Source organism: Sapajus apella, unplaced genomic scaffold (genome assembly GCF_009761245.1).
Source record: "Sapajus apella isolate SASKATOON/1434 unplaced genomic scaffold, GSC_monkey_1.0 scaffold3, whole genome shotgun sequence".
Classification (NCBI taxonomy): domain Eukaryota; kingdom Metazoa; phylum Chordata; class Mammalia; order Primates; family Cebidae; genus Sapajus; species Sapajus apella.
In genome coordinates, this window is record NW_022436943.1 from 62,512,044 (window position 1) to 62,532,118 (window position 20,075).

Consider the following 20,075-nt stretch of genomic DNA (forward strand, 5'->3'; position numbering starts at 1 on the left):
GGTATGGTCAGATGGCAGGCTGAGACACTATACCATTGCTTTGGGCTCACTGTGGGCAGGATGTATTTCCCACCTTTTGACTTTGGCCTCCATTACATGACTTGCTTTGGCCAATGGTATGTGGAAGAAGTGACAGCTTCACGGCAGCGTCTTGGCATAAGAGGCATCACTGACTTTTGCTGCTCTCCTGTGCCTTTGCCATCATCAAGCAAAAAACATGCAATGACTTGAAGCAGAGCTTCCCCTATCAGCCTGCAGACCAGCAGTGAGAAAAAGGTGCCCAGCTGAACCTCAGACTGTGAACAATAATAGACGGTGGCCGTTTTCAGCCTCTGGGTTTGTGGATGATTTGTAACGTGTCACTAGCTAACTGATACAGGTGAAAACACGCTGTATGGAGCAACACACAGACTCTGAAGTCAGACTTCTAGGCATAACTCCTTTCTGCCACTTATTAGCTACATGACCCTGGACAAGTTGCTTAGTCTCTCTGATCTTCTACATCCTCATCTGTAAAATGGGTATACATGAAAATATCTATCTCAGGGTTGTTGACAGGATGGAATTAATGGAGAGAGTGGCTGGGAAAGGAAAAAAAAACCAGAACCCCATGGCCATGCCATAAACAAGGGCTCTTTGGTGAGAGAATACGAAGTCACACTTACCCTGGGGAGCGCTGGTCAGGAGAACTAAGACAAACCAATGAGAGTCCTTTTGTCGTTTGTCCTTTTTTTTTTTTTTTTTTTTTTTTTTTTTTTTAGATTCCAGCCATATTTATTTTCCTTATGGGAGAACTTCTTCTTTTTTTTTTTATTGCATTTTAGCTTTTGGAGTACATTTGAAGAACATGCAAGACGGTTGCATAGGTACACACATGGCAGTATGATTTGCTGCCTTCTTCCCCTTCACCTATATCTGGCATTTCTCCCCGTGCTATCTTTTATTTTAAAACTGATGCCACATCTGCCTTTCTCTATGTGTGAGGCCATGAACTCCCTGTCCCTGGAGGGTTCAGCGATGCTGCCATCCTGAGAGGGTGGGACCAGATGACTTCTGAGTTCTCTTGACTGTCAGGTAATCGTCCTTGGGACTGATCCTTCCTATATCCAAGTTCTTAATTCCAGGCAGAGCGAGTGTCTGGGACTGCACCCCAGACAGGCTGTGGGTGTAATGGAGACCACATCAAGCTTGAAGAGAGATTTGGGCTCAAGTGCTAAGCTCCACTTCATGACCTTGGGTAAGTTGCCAGATCTCTCAGAGATTCGTCAGCATAACCAGGTAAGCACGGACCCTATTCTATAGTCTTGTTAATGGATGAAAGATGGCTGTGGGTGGGAACCTGTCTTGTAAACTAGATCACACCCAGGCCCAGCAATTATCCATAATGACGTCACTCCTAGCATACTGATGGAAAGGCATCCACCTCGAAATTCTCTCTTCCACCAGGCCAGGGTGGGCATATGTGGCAAGCATGCTACCACTGCTTGACCCATACCCATGTCAGACATGACTAATCAATCACGCATGGCACCCTGCCCCACTGAGGCTGCTTCTTGGTACAGAGTTGCAGTGACCAGAGCCACTCGGCTGGGCCAGACTGTCAAGGCAAATTCTCCCAGTCCCTGGAGATAAACTGAGTCCACAGGCTCACCTCCCCTCCCCCTCCTCATTTCATGTGTCCACAAGTACACTGCAATCTCCCCGGATTGGTTCTATCTGGGGTGAGCAAGGACTTCACTGTGGACACCAGCTTTCCAACGCCACATGAGCTTGTCCCAGCTGCCTTTCCAAGGCCACCTGAAGATCACTAAGAAAACACTCTGAAATAGTAAGAACATCAAAAGCGTTGTCAACACTGCTGAGAGCTGCTGAGGTTGCAGTGAAGCCAGAAGACCCAGCCCTGCTTGTACAGCTGTTGATGGGAACAACCCAGTGCTGTGCCCTCTGACCTGCTGATCCCACTACAGCCAGCAAACGCTTAAAGGAAGACCTCACAGAATCCACACCCACAGAGATGTCCAACAAACATGATCTACAGTTAGCCTAAAAAAAGAAAAAGCACATTAAATCGTTATCAATAGAGGCATAGTTCAATAGTTGAGGATCCACTCACTCAGTGGATATATAGCCATTAAAATCATTTCCCTCCAGGCTGTGGAAATACAAGAAAGTGTGATGTAGACTTAAAGAGAAAAGGGGCTCTGAAATGCTGTGCATATCACCACAGACACCGTGGGCACCTCCGGATACCTGGCTCCACCCCCTCCTCACCAGCCACACCCTAGCTTGCTTTGAGAAACAGCACACCCCATTTCCAGGTTCCCTTGCAGCTAGAGTTGGTCATAAGGCATGGTCCTGGCTGACGAGATATAAGTAGAAGCTGTTGGGTGGGTTGTCCCGGAAGCCTCTTTAGAAAGAAGCAGGCTCAGCTGACAGATACCTTTGACTTGTGTTCTTCCTCTTCTTCCTGCCGGGAGGGATGCTGGAGACAATACTGGAGGTGGAACGGCCATCACAGAACCATGAGACACCAGCCAGAGGACAAAAACCAAGCTAAGATGACTGAAAGCAGAAAGCTGGAAGAGCATGATCTCTCAAGGCATTGTGGAGCCACCTGTCCGCCCGTCTGCCTGACCCGGGCTTTGCAACCAAGAAACAGAAAACTGCTGTTTGCTCATGTCCTTGTTAAATGGGTTTTCTGCGACAGGCACCCGAACACCATCCCTAAATGATCCACTCTGATGAGATGATAAAAACAGCAAGCACATTTGGACAATGACAAGAAGGTGAACATCGAACGCTGAAGCCATTCTTGGATGTGATCATGGGGTCACAGAAGAATTGTGGGGAATTTCCTCCCTCTCATGAAACACTCTGCAGTTGCTTGCCAAATTTCCCTTCCCATAGTATAATAGCAATTTGGGGAATCAACACACACCGGCTTCCCCCTCAGTGGTGTTTGGATACCTACGGCCTGAACATTGTCCCAAACAGACACTGGAACAATTTCCCCAACTGCGAGAGCTCCTCAGCACTTGGGAGCTGTCAAAGAAGTCATCTCCAGGAAACGGCACAAGGAGAGCCTCTCATCATGACCAGACTCACTGGGGAACGTTCTCCCACATCCCGCGGCATCTCTGCGCTGGGCCCTTCCCTGTGGCCCAGATAAGCTCAGCCTAGGTCCATCCGGCATCAGCAGCAGTCGGCTCCTACCCACATCCAACTGAATGCCCATGCCCTGGCACCCACGAGGAGCCTGGCACTGCCTGTTTCCAGACCACACGGGGCCTTGCACCCCGACTGCCCTGACACAAAATGCTGCCTACAGCTTCTGCTTCAAATGTGGAAACAAAGTGTGCACCTCCCAGTTCTCAGTACCACCCAGCTCATCCCGCCCACCTGAGCAGACCACCCCGGCCCCACCTGAGAGGCTCACCCCAGCCCCTCCTGAGTTCACCCCAGCCCACCTGAGAGGCTCACCCAGGCCCCAGCTCTGAACCTCACCCAGCTCACCTGAGAGGCTCACCCCAGCCCCTCCTAAGAGGCTCACCCCAGCTCTACCTGAGGGGCACTCCCTAGCCCCACCTAAGTTCACCCCAGCCCCACCTGAGAGGCTCACCCAGGCCCCAGCTCTGAGCCTCACCCAGGTCACCTGAGAGGCTCACCCCAGCCCCTCCTGGGTTCACCCCAGCTCACCTGAGAGGCTCACCCCAGCCCCTCCTAAGAGGCTCACCCCAGCCCTACCTGAGTTCACCCCAGCCCCACCTGAGAGGCTCATCCCAGATGTGTGCCCACCTTCCCCACCTCTGACAAACACCACATGTACGCTATGCGCCCGTCAGCCGCAGGTAAAAGTCTCTCACCTTCCTGAGCGGGCTGCTCCTCACATGTCTGGCAGGGCCAGTGACAGCCAAAGGCCATTTCACAAGTGGGCATCTCTTCCTGACAGATGCCCGGCAAACTCACAGAGGCCTGGCACCTGCAGGTGGCCTTGGGGACCAAGATCACACATCTAAGCCTCAGGAGTGAGCAGCTCCCCACTCAGCAGGACGGATCCCTAACCAGTCGTCTCCCATTAAAAGCAACAACTCGAGTTCTAAAGGCTGTGGCCCATTCCACACCTGCCCAGTGGTCCTGAGGCACAACTGAGCAGAAAGATGTCACCCAAATTGCTCTGTTCTCAGCTGTTTCTGCTCTCGGGGAGCCAGGAGTGCACACCAGCATCCAGCCAGCCTGAGCACCTGCTGTGGGCCTGGCTGGGGGCAGGGGAGCCTGAGACCAGCAGGCCCCTGGGGAATCTGGATGTCTACTTGGGAGACTGAGGCACAGTTAGCTGGGGAGCAGAGAAACAAGTCCTTTGCTCTAGAGGATAAAGGACAACTGGCGAAAAGAGAAAGGCGGAGCCAGACTCAGGGCAGAAGATGTGGGCACAGGCCTGGGAAGGGCTGGAGGAACAGGGCTGTGAGCTGAAGACCCAGGTCTGACTCTGCATGGGATGGGGAGCCACCAGGGTCTGGGGCAGGAGCTTTTAAAGGTCACTGCAGTGGTGGGGTGGAAGGTGGCGTCCCAGGAAGCCATGGTATCCCAACAGAACTGAGCCGGGGAACTCTCACTCCTTGAACGGAGCCAGGGCTTCTATTCCAGTCCATACCCATCCAACAGAGACACCCTGAATGCGGCTTGCAGACCCCAAGGCTCCCGGCCTGACACCCACCATCCCAGCCCCCTTCCATTGGACGGTAGGAGCTTTTCTGTCTCTGAGGAGCATCTCTCAGTCAGAGTGAGCCTCAGGCCGCCCCTTGCTAGGATTGGGGCTGGGAGAGAGATATAGGGGTTGGGCAGCAGCAGAAAGGGGATGGTGGGGAAGTGGCGAGGGCAAGCTGAAAGTGGATTTGCCAAGAGTAGACAGCACAGCCAGGCCTGAATGCCTGTCCCCTAACGAGGATGCCCAAATGACCACCATCACAACAACACTGTGTCACTCACCAGCTGCCTCCCGGGTGGAGGAGGGAGAAAGCCTTTCACACACATTTCCTCCCATTCTTACAAGGACACAAATTCTGAGCTCTAAGTCCCCGTTTCATAGATGAAGAGGTCCAGTCTTAAGGGATGTGCCTGGGATTGGGCCTCCAGGATGGGCTTCGAGCCAGACATGAGCCACCGTGCCGGGCACTGGCACCTCAGGCCTGCCCACTTCCCGGCATCATGTGCCTTCACAAGAGATGCCAGAGAGGAGCCCCTGAAACCCTGCCCAGGAGACAGGTGGCATCATGACCCATTAAATGGATGGCTGGCCAGGGGTAGGGTAGGGACCTGCCCCCCACTCTCCAGATACCCAGCCCAGCGTCCCTCTTGCCACATCAACATTCCATTCACCACCGACCACACCAAGCCCCAGCCCACCCTCCTCTACTCCAGTCCCCTCCCTCCACCCCACTGCCACCTGCTGGTCCCTCCCAGGGCTCGAGGTGTGATAAGGATGAGGATGGCTCAAGGCAGGTCCACTCTACTCACCTAGCACCACCTTGGAGCAGCTGCTCCCCGGCCAGGCTCTGCCATCACTCAGGACCGGTTGACCCCAAGACCCCAGGCAGGGGCATGGCTGGGCTGAGGCCAGCAAACCATGAGCTGGAGGGACTTTCAGGCCCAGCAGCTGACATCTGCCCACAGTGTCCCAGCAAGCCAGGCCAACACACTCACAGTTGCACCTGAAATTTCTCATCTTCCTCGCTACGAAGTTTTCCATTGACCACCCCTTCCTTTCTTGGTCCCTAGCACATAATTCTGCTTTGTGCTCAGGTATCAATGCCAGGGTTTGTATTCGGGTCCATACCAATGCAGGTCAGGGACTCTTTTGCTCAGTAGCACAAAATGGAAGTACATGTTCTCAAAACAAGTTAATGCAGGAAGGGGCTACCCAAAAAAGCTAGTGTACCAACTGAGAACATTAACAGAAGTATATTGTGTAGACAAAGGGAGGTGATGATCAGCAATCCTTGCATGCTCAGCCTGAACTGAGAAAGCACACACAAGCTAAAAGGAGAGAAACATACAGGCTTAGAGGAGAGGAACCAGCTACAACGGGCATTATTGGAAGAAACTCCAGAGTCCAGGGCTATCCCCAAATCCCTACAGGCCATTACAGGACAGGAGGGAGGCCAAGCTCCACTCAGCCCTCCCTTTGGAGGATCATAAGCTACACAGTGGGTACCCTGAGCTAAAAGGGGAAAGCTTTCTACAAGTGGAAGTCCCCAGGTGGGGGTGGGCAGGACAAGAGACCCTCAAGACAAAAATCCCTTGAGGAAAGAGACCCCAGACTCCCGGCTCCTTCAGGCTGGCCATGGGAGGGTGCTCCACCTGGAGGTGGGAGGAGTCCTCCTGCAATTCTCAGGCCCTAGAATTCCTCTGCCTGGGGGACTCTCTCAAGAGTGCCCACTGCCTTTCCTTTATCAGCCCAGCCTGCCTGGACTAGCTGCCTCCTAGTTCCCGGGGCTCTGCTGAGAACAAGCATTGCATCTCTTTCTCCATGTTTTCTCATCCTCTGGGAGGCTGGTGTACACACAGCCCCGAGCTGCTTGCTGCAGTCTGAGTCAGAGGGGCCAACCCTCTGGGGCCAGCTCCCTGGGCCACCATAGCACGTGGTCCCCACTCCAGACTCAATCCCGCCTCCGTGTACTGAAATCCCTCTCACCTTCCAGGTCTAAGCCCCCCATGTTCCAGTTTCTAAATGTACATCTGCTGGTTCCTCCTCAGGTGACCACAATAGAGACAAGCAGTCCTTGAGAAGAAGACTCTCCCCACCCAACCCACATGCACACACCGCTCCTCACCAGATCAGAACCCCACAGGAGATAATCTCAACATTCATCTAAATACATCCACCACCACTTCACTGTGTGTTATATAATGAGCTCTTTATCACTAGAGGCATTCAAGAAGAAAATGACTAGTGTGGGGGGTTCTGGGGTGCTGGTAATGTTTTGTCTCCTGTTCAGAGTGCTAGTTACATGGACATGATTTCCTTATGAGAATTCACTAAGCAATACACTTATGAAATGTACACTTTTCTATAAGAACATTACACTTAAATAAAAATGCTTAAAAATCAAAAGTGATTGAATTGGCTCACCATCTGCAGGAAGGAGATGCGGCTGAGACACTTGGAGATCCTTCCTTCATGGAGCCATCGAGGCATTAACACTGAGGCTCTAGCTGAGGTAACGTGCCGGCTCACCACTGTGTGCCTCCCACCAGCACAGGGGCCCCACCCAGCACATGGAAAGAGAGAGGGGCAGAAATTCATCCAATAAGCAAGTGAGTTGAGGACCCACTGAGTATACAGAGGAGGGAGGGAAGGAGAGAGGGAAGAAGGAAGGGAGTACACAGAAGGATGGATGGTTAGATACATGGATGGATGGATGGATGGATGGATGGATGGATGGATGAGTGATGGGTGGATGGGTGGGTGGATGGATGGATGGGTGAGTGATGGGTGGATGAGTAGATGGATGGGTGGATGGATGGATGGATGGATGAGTGGGTGGGTAGGTGGGTAGGTGGATGGAAAGTTGGATGAGGGGGTAGATGAATAGATGGATGGGAGTGGGTGGATGGATGGTAGATGAATGGATGGGTGGATGGATGGATGGACGGATGGATGGATGAGTGATGGGTGGATGGGTGGATGAGTGGGTGAATGGATAGATGGATGAAGGAGTGGGTGGATGGATGAATGAATAGATGGGTAAGTGGATGGATGGATGGATGGATGGATGGGTAGGTAGATGAATGGGTAGATGAATGGATGACAGATAGGTAAATGGGTGTAGGGATGCATGGTACATGAAGAGATTGATGGATGGGTGGATGGGTGGGTGAACAGATGGATGGTGGATGGGTGGGTAGGTGGATGGATAAATGGTGGCTGGGTGGTAAATGAATGGATGGGTAGATGGGTGGGTAGATGGATGGTGGATGGGTGGATGAGAAGGTAGATGCATGTATAGATGGGTAAGTGAGTGGGTGGGTAGATGGGTGAATGGTGGACAGATGGATGGGTAGATGAATGAATAGTGAGTGGATGAATGGTGGATGGGTAGATGAATGTATTGTGGATGAATAAATGATGGATGGGTGGATGGATGGATGGATGGATGGATAAGTGGGGAGATGGGTGAGTGAGTGGGAGGATGGATGGGGATGGATAGATGTGTAGCTGAGTGGACTGATGGGTGGCAGATGTATGGTGGATAGGTGGGTGGATGGATGGATGTGTGAATAAGCAGGTGCATGGAGGACCAAGTGAGTACACATTGAATGGAGAGGTGGAGGCGTGGCTAACCGCTGCATGGAGGAAGAGGTGTACACTGAGGCCTGGTTCACCTACTGCTCTGACCTCATTAGACTCCACGAATGAAAGTGACCCAGGAAAGAGTAGGAGAAGGCAGTGGGTATCTCCAGCTCCTGGGTCTCACCTGATTCCCAACTCCTCCTCAGAGCACCATGCTGGGTGTCTCTGCATACCTATGTGTCTCTTTGACGTACCCCGGAATCAGAAGAAACCCCACATCTGCCCCCATTTCTTTGTCCCGTCCATGACATCTATAAAGAGGCAGTGATTCCTAGAGGGCCTGGGGCTAAGCCAGCCCAGGTCCGAGAAGGGGCAGGAGAAGAGGAGCTGCCCACAGGCATCTCCTGGCTCCCCGGCATGGCCAGCTACCCCACTAGACATTAGCAAGGCAGCCCCACTCCTCTGAGACAGCCCCACTCCTCTGGGCCCACCCCATGCCACACTGGTAGGCCCTTCATCTGGGTCTGCTGAGCAGTTTCACTGAAGGGTGGAGCTAAAGGGAGAAGGAAACACAAGATGGACTACTACACAAGCCCAGCCCTGGCCCCAGGAAAACATCACAGTCACAGCCTTCAGTAAGGAGACCCCAACTGCATCACGAAGTTCCAGGTCTCAGTGTGTGTGGCCTCATCTGCCTCAGTTTCCTCGTCTGTAAAGCAGGGGAAGTGAGTGTATCCGTGTGGAAGCTCCGTGCTCCTCCAGCACCAGCCTGTGGGGTCTGCTTGGTGCCACTTGTACTCTGCAGCCTTCCTTACGGGAAGCCCACTGTGGGCCAGGCATTGTCCCGGCCCTGCAGGTACGGGGAAAACACAAACGGTTAAGGCCTGGAGCAGAAAGCACCGTATTCATTAAACAACGAGGCTGGGGCTGAGGAAGCCAGCACAAGAGGAGGCTGGGAAGACTTCGGAGGACAAGCACCTGTAAGACAGGTTCAAGGAGCCAACCAAGGAGCACAACGTCTGTGTGTGCTGAGCAGGGTGAAGGGAGCTGCTGGGTTAGCTGCCCTGTACTGCACCCTGGATGACAACCCATTGTTTGGGTTTTCAGCTCCCTCCTTCTCCCCTCTCAAGGCCAGGCCTTATCTTGTCATCTAGACGGCCCCCAGAGCCTCGGAGCCTAGGAGCAGCACAGGCCGGGGCGGGGGCAGGTGCTCGCTTAGAGTCTGAACCACGTACCAAAACAGCACCAGGAGTGCCCGGAAAAAAATAGAAAATGCTGTCTCCTTCACAAAAGTCTGTTTAAGGTGCTGTTGATGAAGGAGAAAAGGAAGATTTCCCAAGGCACTCTGTTTCCCAGCAGGTACAGGCCCAGAAACCCGAAAGCTTTTTCTCAGAATGCACCCTGCCCCAAGCCAGCTGCCTCAATTCCCGCAACAACCTCTCCTAGCTTCAGATGGGCCCGAGGTTTTAGGGAAATACTGCCCCTAATGTACGGCTCTCCAACCTGCAAACTATAGCAAAAAAAAAAAAGGAAAAACCCACCTTTCCTACACTCCTTCCCCACGAGAACCCGATTTTAAATTGTCCTCTGCACTCTGCAGATGAGATCTGATTTCTAAGCATGGTTCCTTTTTTTTAATGATCCTGAAGGTAATAACAACTTGGGACACAGATGTTAGAGTGGAAAAAGAAGTGTCATGGAGACTCCAGCTCTGTGAGATCATGGGGAGACGCTCAAGTGCCTACTGCAGGAAGGTCACATGTGTGTGTCAGGGGTCCCTTACACACCTGAGCTTTAGTCCCAAGCAGGCCAAATCCAAATAAAACTCCTCCACCTCCTGTTCAGATCCTGGCCCCAGCGCTTCTGACTTCCACCACTTCCCCCAGCAGGTGGTCGGGGGCAGGGGTTGAGGGGCAGCTCAGAATGAACCCCTAATCAAAAGGGAACTACGGGGTACATACAAGGGTTTCCCATCCAAAGGTCTAGCACTTCACAAGTTTAGAACTAAACATAATCTCCGCAGAAATAGCTACAAGTGGCACAGACATCAAAGGAAGCAAATGGGGAGAAATGGAAACACAGCTTGATAAATGATGTAACTGAAATTGCCCTTTGCAGGGCCCGGCTGGACTCCTGCTCTTCCCTGGTTATGACGATGGTCACCGTGCCCTGGGATCCCCGGAGGGCTGGAGCAGGATTCAGGGTAATATCCCTCCAAAGCCTTTTAGGAAGGTTGAGCCACAGATCCAACTCGAGGTGGTAATTATATGTTTTAAAAATCCATTTAACAGAGCAAGCTAATAACTGCATCTGAGAAGCCTTCATTTGTGGCCACCCAGCACCAGCGGCTCCCGTCCTAGCCTTGGAGACTTGGACAAAAAGTTGAAGCACACTCAAGAAATAGCTCAAGGTTAGATTAAAAATCAGAACACCCATGAAGATTAACCTGACTCATTAATATCACTGCCTAATAGGAGACAATTCCTTGGAGGGCAAGGCTTGGGGCTGGGTTTTGTTCTAGGCCTAGGAGCACCTTAATTTGCATTTATATTAAAAAAAAAAGGGGGGGGGCGGGGGGAAAACAGAATTAACTGGAAAGGTGCTTTGTTTCCCGTAAATTTGAGCTCTTCTGCTACACAGCTTCTTAGGGCAGAGAGCGGAGGCTCCATCAGCCTTTGTCCAAGAGTGTGGATTCTGTTCCTACTAGGTGTCAGCCACACTGTGCCTGGCAGCTGAAGCCCGCGGGATCTCACCTGGACCCTAAAAGTCAGCCTGTTGGGTGGTTACTGTGAGATGTCCCTTCTACAGGTGAGGAAACTGAGGTCAGTAGTGGGGAAATGACCTCCTTATGGTCTTACACTATGGCAGAATTCAGATTCCAAGCCAGGTCTGTGGGTTGCAAGTTGAATGTCTTTCCACAACAGGACAGCTGTATTAGTGTTAGAGCTGTTTTTTATTCACACACGCACACACACACACGCATTTGCCCCCCCAACCTTTCTCTCTAGAAAATCAGTGGAAAACCCAAAGAAGGAAGCGAGGAAAATCAGTGAATCCCTCAGACAGATGGCCTCTGTCCCTTATTCATACAAGTCCTACAGCCCCTGAGGCGAAGCCGACACCCTCCATTTGGCTGCACTTCCCTTGACAGCTTCTCTTTGGAGTTCTAACCATTAGAGGCATACACCCAGAACTACCAATAAGAATCAATCACGGAAACACACCTCAGCATGAACTTCATCAGTCTCAACAATGTATGTCTTAAGGAAAACTGGCACATTTCAGGGTTTGCGTTTAACACCAATCCTCTCCTCGATGTTGCAAGCTCAACTCTCAGGATCGGCCAAGCATTTTATGTGCCTGTTTTACTACTGGAAGCCAGCATGCTAACCAATTTCACCTGTCTTCTGTCTTCATCCCTAAAGGCGTGTTTAAGGGGCTTGGGGCTTTCTCCCCTCCCCAGGGCTGTTCAGTTTCAGAGGCATATTTCTTACTCTCCAGCCCTCCAGCAAACAGGCCCCTGTCCCCCAGAATCACTGCCCTGCATCTGCATGCCTCTGCCACAGTTTAAAGCCAAAGATAATGGCAATGACTGACTGGCCCTCTCAGATGCTGGAAACACAGCGTGGGAAGGGAAGGAGTCATCTGTGTTTGGGGTGCTGGGCAAAGGGCGTGGGGCAAGCAGGAGCCAGGCTGATTATGTAGATAACAGAAGGACAATTTCCTTCACAAACAGAAAAACCTGCACCAATGAATTAAACATTTAAAACAAGATGACTCTCTAAAAAGTATTTTCAACCAAGAAGGAAAGACAGGCCGTCCTGTGCTGGCGCTTCCTGTTGCATATGGCACTGAGAAATCCTGTTTTTTCAGCATGCAGAGATTTTCAGACAAAGAAAAATATCAAGGGGGAAATTAGAGGAGGAGGTCCAGAGAAGTGAGACAGGAGAGGCTAGGGAGAAGTCGGGAGAAGGAGGAGACCCCTGCCCAGAGCACAGGGGTATCAAGCCCTGAGGGGTGCAGGAAACAGACCACCCCTGAGCTAACAAACTGGCCTTGACAGGTCTAAGGAGATGGCCCTAGAGAGGCAGCCTGCCTCACTGGGACAAGCGAACCAGAGACACCACCCTGCCTCCTGCCACGCAGGTTATCCACCTCTCTACCCCTATGGAGGGACCTTCCCCCGCTCCAACAGGTCTCCAAGTATAATGTCTGGGTGTCCCCCCAGCCCCCAGGGAACACTGCCCTCAGGACTCACCAGAGACCCTGCTCTGTGCATAGCGCCCTTGGGTATCCCTGTAGTCTACCAGCTGGACCCCCCTCTTAGGACTGAGGCTCAAGTTCCCCGCTTTTCTGGGCAATATCTAGACCGGCCTTTCCCACTGTCACAGCCTAGGGAATGGGCAGGTTCCGCCCTGCCCCCACTCTCCACCTCTACTGAGAGCAATTGAGGGGCTGCCACCCCCACCCCAAGCACCAGAGAGCAAACTCTCTCCTCCCAGGGGCCTGGGAAGTCCAAGCTTCAGAACTGGAACTCAGAGAGGAAAAAAGGAGCCGGAGGAAGAGAGATGAAATCTGAGCTCAGAGAAGCGTGGAGGGGGGCCCAGGGGGTATGGAGGGTCAGTGCCTCCCACCCCCCAGGCGCACTCCCCTGCCACCTGAGTCCCTCTAGGAGCCATGGGTGCCAGGCCAGCCCTCTCCAACTCCCAGAGAGGTAGTAAGTGTAAGGCTCAGAGCCCCGCGCAGCCCAGCCCGCGCCGGGGCGGTGGGTGGGTGGGTGTCTGCTATGGGATTATTCTTAGCGCTCCACTCTCTTCGCAAAAGTGGCGCCTCCGCCCTCCCGGCTCAGGCACACTCGCTCGCTCGGGGCTCACACGCCCGGCCCAGACACCAGCACGTTGGAGAGCACCGGGTGGGGTCCCCGAAGGGTGAGGTTCGGAGGCGCCGCAGAGGTGGGGGCTCCCTAGATAGGAGGGGGCGCTGCGGGAAGGACCCCCAGGGAGGCTGCGTTTAACCCTCGACGCCCTGTACCCAACCCTGCGCCGCGCGCTCTGCCGCCTTCCCGGACTCCTAACGGGGCGCGGGAGCCCGGCGGCGCACCCAGCCCTTACCTATGGTGGTGATGACCGTGATGGCAAAGTAGAAGGAGCCGGCGAATTTCCACTGGACGCCGGCGCGGTGCGGCTCGGACTGCAGGATCACCAGCTCCAGCTGCCGGTAGTCCTCGCTGCTGATGTTGTACTTCCCCTTGATCCGGATCTCCTCGGCTTTGAGTTTTTCCTCCTCGCGCATCTCGTGGTCCGACTCCAGGGCGTCGAACACGGCGGCGCCCACCAGCAGGTAGGTGAAGGTGCAGACGATGAGGGACAGAGTCCGCACGTTCTGCCTCTTCATGGCCGCCAGCAAGGAGCCGGCGCGGGGGGCATGTCCCGCAGGCTCACAGCCGCGCGCGTCCCACTGCAGCGCCCGGCGGCCGCCGCCGCCTCCTCCTCCGCCGCCGCCGCCGCCGCCTCCAAGTTGTAAGCGGCGGCGGCAGCAGCAGCAGCAGCAGCGGGGAGGCGGGGGGCGGGGAGGCTGGGGGGGGCCCCCTCCGCTGGGGCCGCCACAGCCACCGCCACCGCGAGGCGGCTGGCGGGGCAGGGGCGGCGCGGGCCCGGGCTCAGCCGAGAAGGCGGACAGGCACAGGAGGCTGCTCGAGCGCCGGGGCCAGGCGTCCGGGAACCCCGACACCCTGCGCCAGACCCGGCCGAAGCAGCCCGCCCCACTGCGCAGGGCCATGCAGGGCGGCCCCGCTGGGTACCGCGCGGGCCTCGCTGCCCTCCGCACCCCGCCCCCCGCTCCCGCGGGAAAAGCAGGGACGGGAACCGGAGCCAGAAAGCGGCCGGAGGGCGGCCGCGGGGCCCCGCACCCCTGTGGGTCCAGCTCGCGGGTGGCGGCGCCCAGCAAGAAGCCTGCAGGTCCGCGCGCCCCGCGGGACCTGCTTCCCCTTTTAGCCCTCCTCGCCCCCTCTCGGTGATGGGGAGGAAAAGTTTGCGAAGTGGCGGTGTCTCTGGAGTCCCCTGCAAGCCGGGAGGGGGGCGAGCAGGTGCAGCGGGCGGGGCAGCCCGCTTCCCAAAGGTCCAAGAGCCCAGCGCCCACCCGGGCGCGCGGGGGCGCAGCGGGGTCCCTGCCGGGCGTCGGCCGGTGAGCGAAGTTTGCTCGGCTCAACCCCCAAGGCGCGGGAGCCGGGCGCGGCCCCAGGACGGCAGGGACCGCGATGGAGCGGCTTCGGGGGCGGCCTGGGGACGGCGCGGTGGCGGTCGGCCAGCCCGCTCCTCCGGGGGCGGCGGGCGCGGCGGCGGCGGCGGGAGGGGTCCCGCGAGCCTCGCGGAGCAGCCGAGCGGACGCGGGCGCATGAGCCGCGCGGGGGTCGGGGCCCTCCGGCGTCCGGGCGTCCCGGGAGGCGGCCGCTGCGCTGGTCTGCCCCGGGCGCTACGTGCGTGCGCGCCGTTGGGAGCCCGAGTGTGTGTGTGCGCGTGTGTATGTGAGTGTGCGTGTGTGTGTGTGCGCTTGGCAGCCCCGCTCCTGCGGGAGGGCCTCGGGGAGCGGGGGCCGGGCTACGCCGAGGCCGGGCCTCCCTCCCTCTTTCCCTCCCTCAGCCTCCAGGGCGCGCCACCTCCCGCCTGGTCCCCAGCCAGCTGGCGAGGCTGCTGTGGCAGCTCCCGCTGCAGACCGAGCGCGGCGCAGGGCGCACGCGGAGGGAGCCCGGGAGGGGCGGCCTGAGCCGCAAGGGAGGGGACGGGGGCGGAGCCGCCGGCCGGTTTTGGCGGGGGATGGGAGGATAAACGAGGCCTCTTGGGTGCTTCTAGCCCGGCTCCCCAAGAGCGCAAGCAGCCCTGGCTGGTGGAGAGTTTGAGGGACTCGCAGTTGGGGGAGGGAAACGGGATTCAGCCGGAGATGGCAGACTGGCAGCTTCAGGCAGATCGTGTGGAAAGTGGGGAGCAGAAGGGGAGGGGGCCATGGCACACCGGAACGCGGCGGCAGCGGTGCATGAGGTCTCCCCACCCCCCGCCCAGCCACCCGAGGCGGGAGCGTGTCGTTGGCCAGGGACATGGCCTAGGGGAGTGGTGGGGTCCCAATGGCTGACTCGGCCCCCTCGCCTCCCAGCGGCACAGTCCGCTAGGCCCAGCACCTGCAGACCTGAGTCGTTTCCCCTTGAGAGCGCTAAGGATAGCATGGGCCGCCACTTTTGGAGTCAGGACAGCAGGGAAAGATATCGCAATCCCCCGACCCAATGCCCTCTCTGTTGCTTTACTGAAAAAAAAAAAAAAAAAAAAAGGAAGAAAAAAAACCCACCCTGATTCCCCACAGCTGGGCACAAGGTGCGCGCCGGCTGCAGCCCTGAGCCACGCGGTAGCCCCTCTCGGGACCACCTGGGGTAGGAACGCGAGGCTAGGGCCGGGGCGCACCTATTCCTTGCTTCCAGATGAGGCCTCTCCAGGCTTTATCTCCTTCCTATTTAGGCCTCCTCCCTCTCCCCGCCCTCTCCCTTTAGGCTTTCAAGGGTCTTTCCCTTGACCACCAGCTTCCTCAGTCCACCTGGAGCAGTGGAGTTTCAAACGGACAGACCCAAGCCTCAGAGACCCCGGGGCTCCCCTTTCTCTCCTGACTCCAGCCAAGGAAGAGATGGAGATGGGAAAGGGTCGCCTGGCGGCGGGATAGCAGCTGGCTAAGGGGTGGCTGGGGAATCAGACCAAACCCTTGCGCAGCTCGCGGGCTCCAGGAGACCAATCCCCTCTGTGGGTCGCCCCCGGGAGCTGTGCTTGGCCTCCCAGGCCTCAGGGACTCTGGGACCAGAGGGTCTGGGACCCCAGTGCTTCAACGAGGCTCCCCAGCTGGGACGCTCTGCACCCCACTTCCAGGGCTCGCGGGTGCCCACCAGGGAAGGGGAGCCCGCGCTGTGGGCTACGTCTGAGCCCTAAGGTCCCCGCTGGGTCTGCGGGCGCCCTGGGGCGCAGGAGTAGGGAGCCCCACCCCAAGCAGGCACTCTCCCCAGAATTCATTTTGGAAACCAAGGCCCCCGCGCTCGGCAAGTGAGCCTGGCTGCCGGGTGAGTCACCGCGAGCGGGCGACAAGGATTCCCAGCAGCTGGTAATTAATTGCGCCGTGGCTCAGCCCACGACGGAACCCCAGTCAGGCCTCCCGCCGCCCTGGCAGCCGCGCCACCCCTGAGTCACAGCCGTCGGGCCTCCGCGCGGTCCGGAAGCCGCCTGCCCGCCTCGGCGCCACCAGGGGGCACTGGACTCCGACCCACGGGGCGGCCGCGCAGCCGGCCTCGGTGCAGGGAAGTCCAGGCTGTCCCCGCGGCAGCGCGGCCGGGGGAGGGGCGCGCCGGCAGACGCTGCGCTCTGCAGAGCCACTTCGATTTGGTTTACGGAACTCCATTTGCATACAGCCTTTCAGGAAAGCGCAACCACTGTGTGCGTACTGGAAGGACCTCGGAGATGAATTACTCCAAACCCCTTGTTTTACAGATGGGAAAACTTCCAGCAAGACAGGATCACGTGCCCAGGATCCCACGGTGTTTCCGATGTGGAGCCAGCGCTGGAATACTCTCCCTGGCTTCTGTCTAGTGCTCCTTCGAGGACCCTTGCAGCTTTCTGGCCCCAAGCTGAAATGCCTTGACTGACCACCTACCAGCCCCCAGGCGCTGGTTCTTCCTCTCCTCCACCCTCAGAAATAGACCCGTGGACTCAGGCCCGCCCAGGCAGTGTCTGAGCCGTGGAAGTGGAGGGTTCCTCGTCCTCCCGTCCACTCCCCCCATGTGCCACCTTCCAAGGTGCGGGACCTGTGGGTGGCATGGAAGCTCTTTGGAGCTGAGCCTGGGGCTCAAACATCTTCCCTGCGTCCCCAGCATCCACCCCGATGGTGTATGCCACATGGCAGCCCAGAGAGTCCGCTGGGGGCAATGCCTCTGGGTCTGCCACCCTCGAAGCCCCTGTGGGTCTGGGAGTCCCAACTGCAGCCTCACCTGAAGAAGGATGCGGAACTGAGGTGTGGCCAGAGTCCAGAATTCCCCAGGGCCACAGTGATTGGCTGGACTTGAACGTGTGAAGGTCCACCTCAACCAATCAGAGCCCTCCTCTGGGTAGGGCTGTCAGCAGATAGGTGACCTGAGGAGGGAGGCGGGTTCTTACTGACGTTGAGAACCCGGATGCAGGCACGTGGCACACACGCAAGGGTGAGCAAGTGCATTCTCTCGTGGGTTTAAGCCACAGTCAGCTGGTCCCAAGCCTGCCTGGTGCTGCTGGTGCCCATGTGCTGTGTTCACAGCTGTTTGTGCCCTCCAGCAGCCCCACCCTGGGCCTCCCTTGGACCTGTTTCTGTAAAAACAGATGTACCTTATTAGCTAATAAAGAACATCATGGTTTTATAACTCTGTCTGCTTGCCGGTACTTGTTCACTTCGTGCTTTACACATGGTGGGTGTGCCTGCAGCCCCTGTTCTTACCTAGGAAGGCCCAGCAGTTTATCCTGGTCCCACAGTGAGTAAGGGAAGACCCTAGTCCAAGGCCAGTACTTCTTTTGCATCACCGCAGTGTGTCTGGGCCAGGGCAGGCCGTCTGTGCCTCCCGAACATCCTGACTCCTTGGGTATGTTCAACGCTTTGCCACATTAATCCCCACATTTTTGAAAACAGGCAGGGGTGCACTCTCATCATACCCATTTTACAGATGGGGAAGTCTAGAGAGGAGAGTGGGGCCATAGGTGGGCTCACTGACCCTGCATACAGCCTGCCCTTTCCTCCACCTCTGCCCAGGGCAGACATTGCTCATTGATCCCAGCACTGTCTTTGGCTGGGGTCTATTACAGCCTGAGAATGTAGAACACAGGGATACACATAAGGCCATTCCTGGACTGTTTCCACTGACCTGTTTCCTTTCAAGGAATGTGAGGCACCAAGGAGTCCAGTGGCTCCAAATCACAGAGAGGAGATGTGATGAGTCTCCCCTTCCTCAGTAGCCTCCCTGCCAGAACTAGAGGTTCCTCACTCTGCTCCTAGCTGATTTCTCAAGGCCAGTGACATTTGCACAGTTGATGGCACAGTTACTGTCTTCACTTTAGACCTCCAGCAGTGTCAGATTCCAGAGAAAAGCACTCCCGAAACAGGCAGCCAGGCTCATCCGGGGCTTCCCAGCCTCCTCTTTAGGATGTGGACAAGTGTGTTCTGTAGTTACACAGTTTGAGACACATTGGGTTAAACAGGCAGATGCAAGACTTCTCAGAGCCTTTGTTCTGCTAACAGGCATGATGACCCCTAAATGGGTATGCTGTGAGCAGTGTCTCCCAGACTCATTTAGCTGCAACACCCAGGTCCCGGGGACCATGCTTTGGGAACTGCTGGCCCAGCCCAGATACCTGGATACAGGGAGGCAGGAGGTCTTGGTTCCGCTTCCGGCTCTGCATAGACAAGCCTTGCACCAGTTCATGTCCTTCGGCCAGCTCACTGGCCCTGCTGCCTGCAGCAGGCATCTCCTTCCCTTCTCCACCTGCCACCAGGGCCACCTTCTGAACAGGCTGACTCTTGCACATCCATGGTGAAAACTGTCTAGGATTCTGTGGGTCAAGGCTAAGCTCAACCTGGTATTCCCATCCTGACAGCTGGCCTCCAATGGCCTCTCTCACCTGGTCCCTGCTCCTCATCTTTTAGGATTCAGCTCTGACGGTGTCTCCTCCAGAAGCTTCCCTGCCCCTGTGGGCTGGACTAGACTCCTGTGTCCCTGCATAGATTCCTGCCAGAATACTTATATCACAATGACTCATCTGGGGGACTGCCACTCTCCCCCAAGAGACTGTCAGCTTCTTGAGGGGAGGGGCCACATCTGACCCAACCTGGCCACAAGGGGTCTGCCACACAGTAGGCACACAGTGAATGTTTGATGAAAATGAAAGAGTTGGGTTCGATCACTAGTCACCGCCCCCTGTGAGAGTTCTCACAGGAAGGCAGAAGCAGTTGCAGGAGAGTCGGGGAACACAAGGCTGTGCAGATGGCAGAGATGGTCCAGGCCATGACTGACAGAGCCGCCAAGGTTTAGGCCTTGGCTGTAATGTCTGTGGGTGTCCAATATAGCAAAGAGGGAGGAAAAACAACAAGAAAGACAGATGTGAAGAGAAATAATAAAGCAAAGAGAAAGAGGCTCAAATGGTGGAAAGAGAGGGAAATGAGGCTGGGGGGGTGGGGCCATGGGGGGCTTACTGATCCTGCATACATCCTGTCCTTCCCTCCACCTCTGCCCAGAGCAGACATTGCTAATCTATCCCAGCACTGTCTGGCTGGGGTCTGCTATGGCCTGAGAATCTTGGACACAGGGGTTCACATAAGGCCATTCCTGGACTCAGCCCTGACCTGCTTCCTTTCAAGGCCCCAGCTGAGAAGGCAAAGAAGATTTTAAACCCAACATGAGAGAAGAGAGGAGCCAGGCGGGAGTGGCACAGTGATGGTATACGTGGCACGGAGGAAGAAGGCCCCTGTGTGCTGATGCAGGTGAGTGCCCACGTCTCCGTCACCTGCTGGATATGGAGCCTGAGCTGGAGTGTCCCTACTACAGCTTGAGTCCTCAGGGTAACTCTGTGAGACTACCATTATCATTCCCATTGGCCAGTGTCAGAGCCAAGGCTCTCTGAGCTTACGACAGTCGCTGTGGGAGGGTCCTTGGAAAGGCACTGGCTCTGCAGGGCCAGGAGTTGGAGAAAGCTGTGTCCTTCTTCACCAGCCACAGGCCACGAGGGCTTGGCCAGCACAGCAA

The 20,075-nt window shown here is 56.1% G+C and overlaps 2 protein-coding genes across 5 annotated transcripts in view; one reads left to right on the top strand and one right to left on the bottom strand.

Moving 5' to 3' along the window:
* Nucleotides 1-13,828, bottom strand: part of KCNK9 (potassium two pore domain channel subfamily K member 9) — a 115,418-nt gene extending 101,590 nt beyond the window's left edge. For all 4 annotated transcript variants that reach the window (XR_004261628.1, XR_004261627.1, XM_032254463.1 and 1 more), the window contains exon 1: nucleotides 13,402-13,828. Coding sequence is in view for 2 of the 4 variants with exons in the window: in XM_032254463.1 (XP_032110354.1) it covers nucleotides 13,402-13,684 (283 nt within the window). In the remaining 2 variants the exon portion in view is untranslated. The remainder of the gene's footprint in view (nucleotides 1-13,401) is intronic.
* LOC116535864 (basic salivary proline-rich protein 1-like) lies at nucleotides 13,683-17,709 on the top strand. Its single transcript, XM_032257298.1, has 2 exons — nucleotides 13,683-14,247; nucleotides 16,804-17,709. The coding sequence occupies exons 1-2, from the start codon at nucleotides 13,683-13,685 to the stop codon at nucleotides 16,956-16,958; spliced, it is 720 nt and encodes a 239-aa protein (XP_032113189.1). The 3' UTR covers nucleotides 16,959-17,709.
* The last annotated feature ends 2,366 nt before the right edge of the window (nucleotides 17,710-20,075 follow it).